This window comes from Callorhinus ursinus, unplaced genomic scaffold (genome assembly GCF_003265705.2).
Source record: "Callorhinus ursinus isolate GAN/ISIS: 27379988/994484 unplaced genomic scaffold, GSC_fseal_2.0 scaffold21, whole genome shotgun sequence".
Taxonomy (NCBI): Eukaryota; Metazoa; Chordata; class Mammalia; order Carnivora; family Otariidae; genus Callorhinus; species Callorhinus ursinus.
The window spans coordinates 4,112,489-4,125,567 of NW_027397083.1; the positions used below are offsets into that span (position 1 = coordinate 4,112,489).

The following is a 13,079-nucleotide window of genomic DNA, read 5'->3' on the forward strand; positions in this document are numbered from 1 at the left end:
TTTTTTTTTTTTTTAAGATTTTATTTATTTATTTGAAAGAGACACAGCCAGAGAGAGGGAACACAAGCAGGGGGAATGGGAGAGGGAGAAGTAGGCTTCCCACTGAGCAGGAAGCCTGATGCGGGGCTCTATCCCAGGACCCTGGGACCATGACCTGAGCCGAAGGCAGATGCTCAACAACTGAGCCAGCCAGGGGCCCCTATTTTCAAGTAGTATCAGTAGCTTCTTTTCTACATCCCTTCTGTCACCTAACTGCTAGAAGCTTTGGGGGGGAAATATCTAATCCATTTAACTGTCTGAGATGTCATGAGTTTTCCCTAGATTATTACACTTTTCCTTATATAGACTGTTGGTGGTTTTTAATGACATAGGTTCTCTTTTATAATTTGGCAGTAGGCTCTGATTTTCTTTATGCTCATATAACCAGACGTCACATTTTGCCCTTTAAAACTCATTTAGATTATTGGGGTAGAAGTATAAAATCCTTTCACTTGTCATTGAACTCCCTGGTTCTATCAGTCAAGATAGACAGCCTGACGTTTGCATGTGCTACCTGGGCCTTTTTGCTCAACTATGCTTTTCTTTGCTCTTTCACTCTTTTGACAAAACAACTGCTGTGATTTCTAGCATTTCTCTCTCCTAATCCAGTTTTTTAAACTGTTTATTCCATTCTGATGTTCTGAATGCCATGTGTGCTGTTCTTTAGAGGGTTTCCCTTATCTACCAGTCAGTTTTAATGATTTTGGTTCTTAATGTTACAGCAGGCTGATTGCCCCTACCCTCACATCATTGGGCTTTTGAATTGTTGCCCTTAGAAAAGAAGTAGAGAATATTCAAGGCAAAGAAAACTAACACAGACCATCAGGGAAAGAAAAGGAAACCATGTATGTAAATTTATAGTGAGAGGACAGACAGTAAAAAGGGAGTGAGGGAAAATTAAAACCTCTTGCAGTGGACCCTTGGTTATAAGCTTTCCTGCCATGTCTTTACTTTTAATGCATCCTTTGTGGGAAAAGCCTGGAATGTGTTTCTGATTAAGAAATTTAAAAAACAACCTATGGGCAGTTTTCTGTGAGTAACTGCTAATTCTACTTTTTAATTTTCCCTTAACATCTGCATTTTTGTATTTGAATAATTGTTTTTATCATCACTTGACTTTTTAATCTTTCTCTAAAATTGTGACTTGTGATAAATTTCCGTACTTTCTTTTCCCACAAGCATGTTGAATTTAATTATACTGAGATGACTCTTGTGACCTGACTAAAGAGAAGCGTCCTCCTTCATGTGATAACATTTCCATCTTTTAAGTTTTTAAAGCAGTCTTGTCTTATAAATCATAAAATAGATTTTAAAACATTACTCTAAAACCAGTGCTTTTCAACCTTTGGCTTGGTAAAAATTACTGTAAGGAGTGCACATCCTTCCATGCACTGAGCAGTGCCTGGCTGCTCAGTAAAGTCTTCCACATTAAATACTTTCGTTATACATGTGATTCTGATTAAAATGGGGATAGAACTAGATATATTTTTAGTGAATAGTGAAAGCATAACAATAACCAGTGAGATTCCTTATTGTTGATTCCTTTTTAAAGGAACCCTTGAACTAAAAAAAAACCCAAACAACCCTAATTTAGTTGTTGACCGGCCTCACAAAGTTACTCCTTGGTCCTGATAGCTTTCTATAGGAAGAGGCATGTGATCAGCTCCAGGGTACATAGAAGAAGCGAGGTCAGAACTAACCAGTAACTTAACCAGTCCCAGCTAGGGTTACTGTCTTCTGCCTGCCTGGCAGTCAGCATTTGATGAACTGTGTGCTCTGTGTGCCCGTTGCAGTCTCCTCTCACTGCAGCCTGGTTTAGCGTCCCCCTTTAGTAGGTGGAAGAGATCTCCTGCAACTTCTCTCTCCAAAGTAGTAGGTCAGAGGAGCCAGGGTCTCTGACAAAATAGAAAAGCGGTTAGCTGTTGTTGTAGTTCTAACTTTCGGATGGTTATGCCTGTTTATTAGGAGACACAGTTTCTACCTTCCATGGTCAGATGCAGATGGGGGTCAGGCACTGTTAGCCAGGCTACAACACTTAGGCCTACGCAATGACATGTTGCCTTTCATTATTTTTGTTTTTAAGTAACGCTATACGTTTAGGAGTTCATTTGTTTACCTCTTTACAGGCTGAACATAACTTCCTTTTTTCAAAATTCCCTGTGTTGTGAACTGAGCTTGAGTGAAGTGAAATCTTTGAGGTAAGGCGATCCTAATGATAAAAATGGAAAGAAGGCCTGCGCAATTTGGGAGCCTTCAGAGATATAGTTTTAGAGTCACTGCCTAAATATTGAAATGCCACCATTTGTTGTTTGGAGGATGGGAAGCTAAATTGAGAACGGGAGCACCACATCTGCCTTGACTGCTAAGTATATCCATTTCTACTGCTCACCCATAATAGAATTTTTATGTGTGTGTTCATTAATCTTGGTTTTAGCATCAGTTTAAAGGAGGATGGAGAACGAAGAGACTTCGTTTACATTCCTCTGTCCTTCCCTTACATGTTTGAGTGTTTGCTCCTAGTGGGCCCCGCTTCTTTCTCATTATCATCACTCTGGTGGTTTTTGTTTCTCTAGAAAGGTCGAACAACAGAAAAGACATTGTTTCCTAGTATTCTATCAAAAGGCAGAATATTACTATTCCATTTTTATTTTTGCTTTTTAAATTTTCTGGTAAAATAAGATTCAGAGTAAAGTTTTGCCTGTCCCACCTAATGAAGGTCACTGAATCAGGAATTTTTAAAAAGTCCTTCACTCTGATAAGGAACCATTAGGGAGCACATTTGCTCTCAGCACACCATCAAGAAGTTGGGGTTGGTCCAGTGCAGGTAGTAGTTAGTATATGAGCCCTTAAGTTTTTGGTGACCAGTTCTTCAGCCAGCTGGCCTCTGGCCTGCTTCTGACGGTCTGAACCATTCCTTATGTGACTATGCTGAGGTTAGTTTGGACCCAGCACTGTGCTCATTGCTGTCTTTGGCACATGGTAACTAAGTTTAAACCAAGGCCAACAACCCAGTTTTCCTTTCCAGAAACATTTTCAGACCACATGAGGTGAGCTTTCTTTTTTTTTTCCTTAAGCTGTTTTCATTTTTGGTTTTTGGGTTTTGTTCTTTTTTTGTTTGTTTGTTTGTTTGTTTTTTTGCTTTAGGTAGTTTTTAGGCTTTGGGGCCCCTCAAAACTAGATTTGCAGAAAGGAGTTTGGAGGATGTGAAACAAGTTTGTGTTTCTTCTGCTCTGTTAGCCACTGCTATCTTCATGGATCTGACACTGTATTTATCTGACAGTGCACTTAGTACTGCTTCGCCAGGGAAAATCACACAAACCCAGCCTGGCGCATCAGCACTTTCATTGTGTGCCGGGCTGAGCCTCCCTTCACATGCTCACATCCCCCTTTTAATCCAGTACTCCCCTTCCCCTCCCCAGTCCTGCCTGTTTCTGTGGCACTTACTGCTGGTTTCCCTGAGCTCCTCTTTCCACTTTGTGTTTTTTGTGGGGCCCAGGAAGCTAAAGCTGTGTGTATTTGTGGATCAGACAAGTGCAGCAAGTTAATATCATTGGCTTCTGAAGGGGAGAGTGAGGTGATGGCTGCGTTTAAGTTGGATTTCCTTCCAGAAATGATGGTGGATCATTGCTCTTTGAATTCCAGTCCTGTGTAAGTATTTTTGTCGTCTAATTTTTATCATAAGCAGAGGAACTGGGCTATTTTCTTTGTTATTTGATGAAACTGGTCCCTTTCCCTAAAAGAGGGAAGAAAAAATTGGGTGAGGAAGCCAAAGTCCACACTATTATTATTTTCTATTGTAGTCTGATTCTGTCTCATCACTGCTGATTTCCTTGGGGCTGTAACTAAGTTCTCTACAGAAGGGTGTATTTGATATATGAGCAGCAACATCAACTCAAGTGTGTTGGCTCCAATCCTTCAAGCTGTAGTGTTTTCCCATATGATAGATTCCAAGGTATTTTTTTTTTAACCTTAGCTTTACTGCTTTGCATTGGGTATGCAATTTCAAATAATCTTTTGGGAAGTTATGTATGTGAAATTCTTAGATCACAGAGGAGACTGGTTACTAGAGTGTATTTAGTGTTGTATGCAGAATGCTGTATTGGTATCTAAACTGTAACCCTGGGCTCTGATTTTTTTCCCAGTCTAATTGAAAATACAACACAATACATGATTTCAGGGATGTCAGATTGACCCCCCCAAAAAAAGCAAAACTGGATCAATCTTGATTGGCAGTTTGCCCAAATTTTCAACAGGGGAATGAGAAATCTAATCAGTGTGCAGTACTGTTCAGGAAGTGACGCTGCTGTTGTACGCAGCTAAATTGCTAACCTGGCCCTGAGCTGTAGCTTCAGGGAACCTGAATTCTGCACTTGGTAGAGAAGAACACATTTCTGACTCCTGATTTCAGTTACTTTAACCAGGCTTCAGAGTATCTTGAAACCTCAAGCAGATGAGCCTTAGGTTATTCAAAGCCAAGAATATTAAATGCTAGAATAGTCCCTAGATAACAGGTGGTAGTGTAAGGCCTTGAGATCAGGGCCTCCATTGGAAATCAGTTTACCCTTGGGATTACATGTAACAGGTGTGGATAAGAGCATATTTTAAACAGTGCTCTGTGGAATGGTTTGGGGGATCTCAAAGTTAGCTGGCTTTCTCCTTTGCAATGGACGCTATGCCTTCTCTGTAGTATCCAAAAATAATGGTAATTTAGATGTGTCTTTTTATGCAAGTTCTTTACTGCTAAAATTTTATTTTAGCTGTAGATAACAAGTGAAATCACACTGAATGCCACCGTAAAGACTTAATACATAATAGAAGTACTCCCATGTACTAGATATATCTCCTTAGAAAGAGGACTTTGTGGCTCAAATTGTCTTTCATTGTAACAGTTTCTCTCCATGCTTTGCCACTGCCTTTATTTGGCCCGTAGATACAGCATTTTTCCTCAGCCTGATTTCTCATCTTTCATGAGGTTAGACTAGTTCAGTATCCCATGAAATCTGGATCACAGATCGCTGCAGGAAAGTTACCTGGAATGTAAAAGTGCTGATCCCTGGACCCATGCCCAGATAGTCTTATGCTTAGAACAGGACCCCAGAATCTGTATTTTAGCAATGTCCCATGGGGTTTTCATGCACACTAAAGTTGGAGAGCTAATGGACTGAATGCAGCTCATTCTGTTAGAGGTGATGGGACACCATCGCATCATTTCTTCCCTAGTGCGTTTGCATTTGTTTAGTCCTCCATCCTATAAAAGCTTCAGGAAGTTAATTGGTCACAGGCTATTGCCCCTGTTTTACAGATGAGAAACCCAGTTGAGAGAGGCTATAGCTGACTTGCCTGGGGACAGTTGGTGTCAGCCTTGGACCTAAAACCAAGTTTAATGATACCCTCTTTTTATTTTTTACCCCTAGACCAGGTTGTCTCAGGTGTCATTGAGCCAGGTACCCATCAGCTCCTCTCATTATTGCAAGTCCTCGGGCCCACTCCCATGGGTATTATATGCCAAAACACCACAGAGTTAAGGAAGTTCTTGATGGTGTGTTTGCCACTTTTTTGTTGGATTCTCAGCTCTTCTTTTAACTCATACTCATTAGCAGGAGACTTGATATCACTGGTTTTCTCTCTCAAGTGATTTTGCCTGGGAATATAATTGAGCAATGTATCTTTTTCAAAATTTCTTTACAACAAAGAAGAGAAGAATGGCTGGTGGAGGCGTGGAAGGGTCAGGGGACCTGAACTGTAGTTCCTAGTCTTATTTTTTTTTTTTTAAGATTTTTATTTATTTATTGAGAGAGAATGATAGAGCATGAGGGGGGGGAGGGTGAGAGGGAGAAGCAGACTCCCTGCTGAGCAGGGAGCCTGATGCTGGACTCATCCTGGGACTCCAGGATCCTGACCTGAGCCGAAGGCAGTCCCTTAACCAACTGAGCCACCCAGGTGCCTGTTTCTTTTCTTATTTTTAACAATGTCCTTGATTCTGCTCTGACCACTCTTCAGCTTCCCTGGTTCCTCTTACTTTGCTTATATCCTAGGAGCTGGGTGTTGTTCAGGAGGTGTAGCTCAGGCCCTTTTCTCTTGGCTTTCCCTTGGCTTAAGGGGGTACCAATGTACTTCTCTGATTCTCAGATCTCAGTATTTAATCACCCAAATGTCCCCTGAACTTCCCATGCAAAAACACTTTCCCAGATTGTCTCTACTAGAACCCAGGAGTGATCAGTAACTTCTTCCCTTTTCCTCTTTTTCATCAAGGGATCTCCCAAGTTCTATGAGTCCTGCCCCCAAATTTTTCAGCATTGCCTGAGACTGGGCCCTAATCTTGGGAGCTAGTTTGTATGGAAATCTCCGTATTTTCCCATTTTATTTCATCCTCTGTATTATTGCCAGGTATCTTTTATTTTTTTATTTTTTTCTTAAGATTTTTATTTATTTGACAGAGAGCACAAGCAGGGGGAGCAGCAGCCGGTAGAGGAAGAGGGAGAAGTCGGCTCCCCAATAAGCAGGGAGCCCAATATGAGGCTCTATCCCAGGACGCTGGGATCATGACCCGAGCTGAAGGCAGACGCTAAACAACTGAGCCACCCAGGCACCCCTGACAGGTGTCTTTTAAAAGATAAATCTGATCACTGCCTTGTTTAAAAATCTTGGAATAAAGTCCAAGCCTGTCAGTATCACATGAAAAGCTCTTCACTGGGTCTCTCCAACCTGTCTGTTTATTCTCATTGATTTTCTAATGTTTTCTCTCTTTTTTCTAATCTTTTAAAATGTTTGTGTACTCTCCCCTCGCTTTCTCAGGTCCTTTTCTACCTTTCTGATGCTGTCTGTCTCACTCTCCTCTGATCTCTTTTTCCTGAGTTCTTACCATGCCCTCATCATTCCATGCTATACAGCAGTGTTTCCAGCTCCTCTGTCCATTCACCTTAAACCCCTGCCCTCCTCCCCCAAATAAAAAAACCTATCCTAGCCACTTTCTTTCACAGAACTTTTATATATCTGTGAAAATATTTGTAGGGCATTATAGTTGTGTCCTTCCAGTTGTTCAGTGTCATTGCCTTCAGGGCAGTGTTGCTCAGTCCCCTTCTATAGCCCCCTATAGTGTGTGGTATCTTGCACATAGTAGGAACTTGGGAAATACAGCTGAATGAATGATAAGCCCTGTGAGGTTTGTTGTTTTTTTTTTTATAATTAAAGGTAGTTACTGAACTAAAGTCTCCAGATGTTATCTCCCTTCCTCAGAAAAGGCTGAAAACCTTCACAAGCAGATCGTTAGCCTGGTCAGTTGCTGAAAGGTGATTTAAAAACCTTTATTACTAGCCTTTTCTAGTACCTAACACCCCAACTAACAGGAAGATTTCCCTTTATCCAAATGGAAGTTCTTCCTTCCAGCGTACATGCATTTTGTCTGGTTTGCACTAGAGAACAGCTGGTAAGTAATTCAGGCCAGTGTTTCTGGGTCCTTTCTCTTCTCATGTTCTTCTGTGCCAGTTTCCACAGCACAGAGAGGGACCTGATAGGGGTGGGTGGGTGGCTGGAGATCGGGAAGTAGCAAATATTTATGCCCCTTGGGGAGTTGGAAGGATTGGTAAGTATCTGAAATTTTTCTGTTTATGTAATGAACAAGTGGAGGTCAACAGGTAGTGAGAAGGGGTGAGAGAAAAAAATGAGTAACGAAAGGTTTTGGAAATGATTTTTTAAAATGTATTGAAGTACAATTGACATACTAGTTTCAGGTGTGCAGCACAGTTTTTGACATTTGTATTGTTGTGAAATGGTCATGACAATAAGTCTAATTACTGTCCGTTACCTTGAAGAGTTAATAGTTTGTTTTTTTGTTTTTTTAGATTTTATTTATTCATTTGACAGAGCACAAGCAGGGGGAGCGGCAGAGGGAGAGGGAGAAGCAGGCTCCCCACTGAGCAGGGAGCCCCATGTGGGGCTCAATCCCAGGACCCTGGGATCATGACTTGGGCTGAAGGCAGACGCTTAACCAACTGAGCCATCCAGGTGCCCTGAAGAGTTAATAGTTGTATTTACTATATTCCCATGCTGTAACCCCATGACTTACTTATTTTGTAACTAGAAATTTGTACTTACTTAATCCCCTCTACCCATTTCGTTCCCCCCAAGGAAATGATTTTTAAACAGATATAAAGGTAGTATTTGCTAGCCTGTTTGACTGCAAGGAACAGATACTCAGTCGAACTAGCATATATTGATATATTAGAGGGTTTTCTTGTAAGGACACACATGGACGAGACTGTAATGTAATCAGGAACTCCACAGCCGGAAGACCTGGAAACTCCCATCTTTCTGGCCCTGGACACATGTTCTGCTCTCTCTGCATGTGCTGCCACTTCTGCTTTTCAGTCACCTCACAACTGTGGGTGCAGCACAGCTTTGCCTTGCCACGGTCCTTCCAGCCTGTTTTCTCCTCTTGCTCTGTATATGTCTCTCTCTCAAATTAAGATGTAATTCACGCAACCAAATTTACCCTTTATTTATTTAGTTATTTAAAGATTGTATTTATTTGACAGAGACACAGTGAGAGAGGGAACAGCTGAGCCACCCAGGAGCCCCAAAATGTACCCTTTTAAAAGTGCACAGTTCAGTGACTTTTACTGTATCCACAGAGTTGTGCAGCTTGTCACCACTGTCTAATTCCAGGACACTTTTATCACCCCAGGAAGAGATCTTGTCCCATTAGCAGGCATCCTCCCCACCCTCAGTTCCCATTCGTAGGCACCTGCTAACCTGTTTTCTGTTTTTATAGATTGATCTGTTCTGGAAATTTTACATAAATGAAATCACACAGTGTGTAGCCTTTGGCGGTTGGCTTCTTTCACTTGGCATCATGTTTTCAACCTTCATCTATGTCGTAGGATGACCTCTTGTTATCTCTTGCCACTGCCCTTTTATCTTGTCAACTTACGCTATCTCTAGTTGCAACTCTCCCACTTCTGACTTGAGCACTGCCTATTTCTGTTAACCAGTTCCAGGTTCTTTTCTTTTTTTTTTTTTTAAAGATTGTATTTTATTTATTGGAGAGAGAGAGCACAAGAGGGGTTAGGGTCAGAGGGAGAAGCAGACTCCCCACCAAGCAGGGAGCCCGATGCGGGACTCAGTCCCGGGATTCCAGGATCATGACCTGAGCCAAAGGCAATCGCTTAACCAACTGAACCACCCAGGTGCCCCAGTTCCAGATTCTTTAGAGCAATGTAATGTGCCGTAGAACTTTCTGTGATGATAAAATACCTCTGCTGTCCTGTGCAGTAGCCACATGTGGCCAGTGGCTATTGACTTGCTCAGTGTAGCGGTAAGGAACTTGATTGGCCAGGCCTGTCTTTCTGTTTTAGGCATAGGTCTTAGATTTCTGGCTAGCCAGTAGATCAGTTTGTTGGGTTAGGATCCACCCCCTCGTCTAGTTGGCTGGGGTCAAGGGATGGGAGAGAGGGACAGAACATCAACTCTGTGCCCCTGAGCTGGCCTTAGGCCAGGAAGTTTTGAAAGAGAGATAGGAGAAAGAGAAAAGAGGGTTTAAGAATTCTGAACAAGTATGTGCTTTGAAAATAAGTTTTCTCTTTCCTGTCTCTCTTCCAAATTGGTTCTCTGTTTTATTTTCCTGGGGCATGTTCCATCAAGAATCAGGGTAGACAAGGCAGCATCTGGTCCTGATTTTTCATAATTTCTCATTCCTAATGTTATTTGCCAGTTGCTGCCAGAAACATTAGAAGAGGTGGGTTGGTGCTGTTCCTGTCCCCTAAAACACTTGCTGCCTCCTCATCTCTCCTCTTCCCTCACTGCTATGGGCCCTGCTTTTCCTCTCTTCCATCCTACTCTCAGGTCAATACTTTCACAGAGGATAAGAATTTCCATAGACTTGGGCGCCTGGGTGGCTCACTCATTAAGCGTCTGCTTTCAGCTCAGGTCATGATCCCAGAATCCTGGGATCGAGCCCCACCTCGGGCTCCTTGCTCCGCAGGGAGTCTACTTCTCCCTCTGCCTGCCGCTCTGCCTACTGCTCTCTCTGTGTCTCTGTCAAATAAATAAAATCTTTAAAAAAAAAAAAAAGAATTTCCATAGACTTGCCTCTTAGGAATGACAGGGACAGTATAGGTACTTCTCCAGGGGGCTGCTGAATTCATTGGTTCTTGAGTCGGCATAATAAATAGCAATAATTTATGATCACGGACTCTGAAGAGCTCCCCATCAATGGGGAGGTAAGGCACATGTTTGAGAGTGTTTTTAGTGATACATGGAATAAATGCCATACATGGATGATGTGGGGTCCTTGCCATATCACATTGAGAGTCTTGTCCCCAGGTGACTTTTGTGCAGTGGTGACTTTTAACTAAGGGCAACATGCATACTGGAACTGTGTGTGGAAGGTTGAGGATAGAAGAACATTGTTCTCTGACACAGTAACAGTTGATATCCACATTTTCCTTATTCAACAACATATACCACATTTCACACAGTGTCAGGCCTGTATAACTAAGTGCCCACTATTTGTTAGAGGAAGGGATAAGTCAGTGCAGAAACTCCACAGTTACCTGATGTCCATGGCATCTTCAGCCTGGCCTGATAATTTGCTACACTCTACAAGTGCTTCTCAGATTGGTGAAGGACAGTGAGAACACTGTCCTGCTGCCACCCGACTTATAAACCACAATAAAAACATTTTAGTAGGAAAACAAAATAATAAGGCGTAAGCTTGCATTTCGTATCTTTTTATTATCACTAGATGGAATATATATATAAAGTTACTTAGCTCAATTGCTGTAAAAGTTTCTAAAGGGTTAAGTTTGAAGATTTCCCCTGCTCCTTAGGCACTTTAAATAGCACTGGTCTAGGGGATTCTTCCCGCTAATGAATTGGGATACACAGGGGAAACGGTGGTTCATGGAGTGGGTGGACATGAAGAAATGGAGAAAGATTTGGAGAGTAAAGAGAAAGGGAGGGCATTTGTCTAGAATGCCAAGTCTCCACTGTACTTTTGGATAAATCATAATTCATATATATTGACTGTGCTTCTGCTTGTGCACTAAACTGTGATGTAGAAAATTTAGAAAGGGCACACAAATGCAGAAGGAAGGGACAGACTGAGAGCTGTTGCCTCCAGTGTAATTACGAATTGATAAACCCCCACCTCTTTTCAAAAATAGTGTCAGCGTCCTTATCAAAACATATTCTGAGAGCCATTTGGGTTCTCTGTTAACCCTCCCTAGAATAGAAATATGATTAAAGACCAGCAGCATTTTAATAAAATGATAATTAAACTTGTTGGAGGCAAGTTGTAGGGAGCAGCCACCATTGTTTCATTAGTCATGAGGCTTGTTTTTTTTTTATTTATCACAGTAGCATGATTTCTGTTAGAACATTGCGATTAAGCTTCTAAAAGTAACTACAAGTATATTTTTACAACAACTTGACACACTTGGTTTTGAATTAGTAAAGGAAAGCCAATAAAACAATGCATTTCAAAACACTTGGGCAAAAAAAGGATATTGATCTGTGAGAATCAAATAATGACAGGCGATACTAGCTGCTGCTCTTTAATTCGTGAGCCCTCTTTGTGCACAACATTCATTTTTATCAGAATTAGTTGCTTAAAGGGGGGAATTATTGAGAAGAAATTGCTCCCATCCCAGATCTGAGTACTTCTTTGAGCCACGTGCTATATACCAGGTGTGGCTGTAAGAATGAATAGCCAATAAAACAGTTTCTGCCTTCAAGGAACTGTCAGTCTAGTTGGGAGAGGTAGATACAGCCAGATGATGCTAAAAGGTGGTAAATACTATAATGAAGGTGGGAATTTAGTACTGTTTGAGTCCTGACGAGACTGACTAACCTGAAAGAGTATGGGAAACCTTTACAGACATCGTGACAAGAGTTGGTCTATATATGCCATTTGTCTTACACTTTTGATATTTAGTGCTAGATTCAGGCAAGGTGACATGTAATAGTCCCTGTGGGTGTTCAGTTGTAAGAAATTTAATGGAGTGCCTGGGTGGCTCGGTTGGTTAAGAATCTGACTTGATTTCTGCTCAGGTCATGAACTCAGGGTAATGGGATAGAGCCCTGAGTCGGGCTCCACACTCAGTGGAGAGTCTGCTTGAATTTCTCCCCTGGTCCCTCTGCCCCTCCCCCTGTGCTTGTGTGCACGTGCTTGCACACGTGCACACACTATCAAATCTTTTTAAAAAAGACATATAGTAATTAAAATACAGAGGTTGAAATACCTGCATAGATCCAGCATTTTCAGGGGTCTTCAGTTATTGTTCAGAAGATAGCAGTGGTGGAAAAACTATTGTTTTGCTAGAAAACTAGCATTTTATTTAGTGTTGATGTTAGGACATGGCAAATTTGAATATGATGAAGTGATTTCTGGATTAAGCAGACACTAACAGAAAAGTTAACAATGCTAGCTATTTGGAATTTAAGTTGTTAATGGTTGAGATGAAGGCTAAAGAGTAAGATCTTGGGCAGTGGTAGGAGAAGGACTTTGATTCATTCTGATTGGAAACATTTGTAGTCCAGGAAGGAATCTCCCTAGGCTATTGGTAGTGGGAGGGATAAAAATGAAGGTATTAAGTAGGAGCATTACAAGTTTGATGTGATAGGATTGTGACAGTTTAAAAGGCAAAGCTTTTTTTGCCTTCTTCTTCCCACCCTCCCCCCCCCACTAAAGTGGGGCTCAAACTCAAAACTCTGAGATCAAGAGTCACATGTTCTACTGACTGAGCCAGCCAGGAGCCCCGGGCCAACATTGTTTCCACTCTTTTCTTAGCTCAGGCCTTGGAAATCAAGTGTTCTGTTCTGATGTCTGCTGAAAGAAAACTTTTACCTGTCATTGTATACATTGGGAGTCCTGAATCTTATTCCATAATCAAGAGTCCTTTGTGATTTTTATGTACATTTTTAAAAGTTTTGTTAACTGTGCTTCAAAACTATGAAAACTTGCATTAGAAACTTTACGTCTTAAGTTCTGAGAGTTCTCATGCTAGACAAGGAATGAGTGATGCCTGGTTCCTTAGTTAAAA

The 13,079-nt window shown here is 41.5% G+C and overlaps 1 protein-coding gene across 11 annotated transcripts in view; it reads left to right on the forward strand.

The window, feature by feature from the left end:
• Positions 1 to 13,079, forward strand: part of CELF1 (CUGBP Elav-like family member 1) — a 77,371-nt gene that overhangs the window by 40,250 nt on the left and 24,042 nt on the right. For 5 of the 11 annotated variants that reach the window (XM_073904609.1, XM_073904610.1, XM_073904605.1 and 2 more), the window contains one exon: positions 3,536 to 3,687. The exons of 5 other annotated variants lie outside the window; for them this stretch is intronic. In XM_073904609.1, coding sequence (XP_073760710.1) covers positions 3,617 to 3,687 — 71 coding nt within the window. In that variant the 5' untranslated portion in view covers positions 3,536 to 3,616. Of the gene's footprint in view, positions 1 to 2,165; positions 2,238 to 3,535; positions 3,688 to 13,079 lie in introns of those variants that run through there. One more of the 11 variants, XM_073904608.1, reaches the window with a different exon arrangement.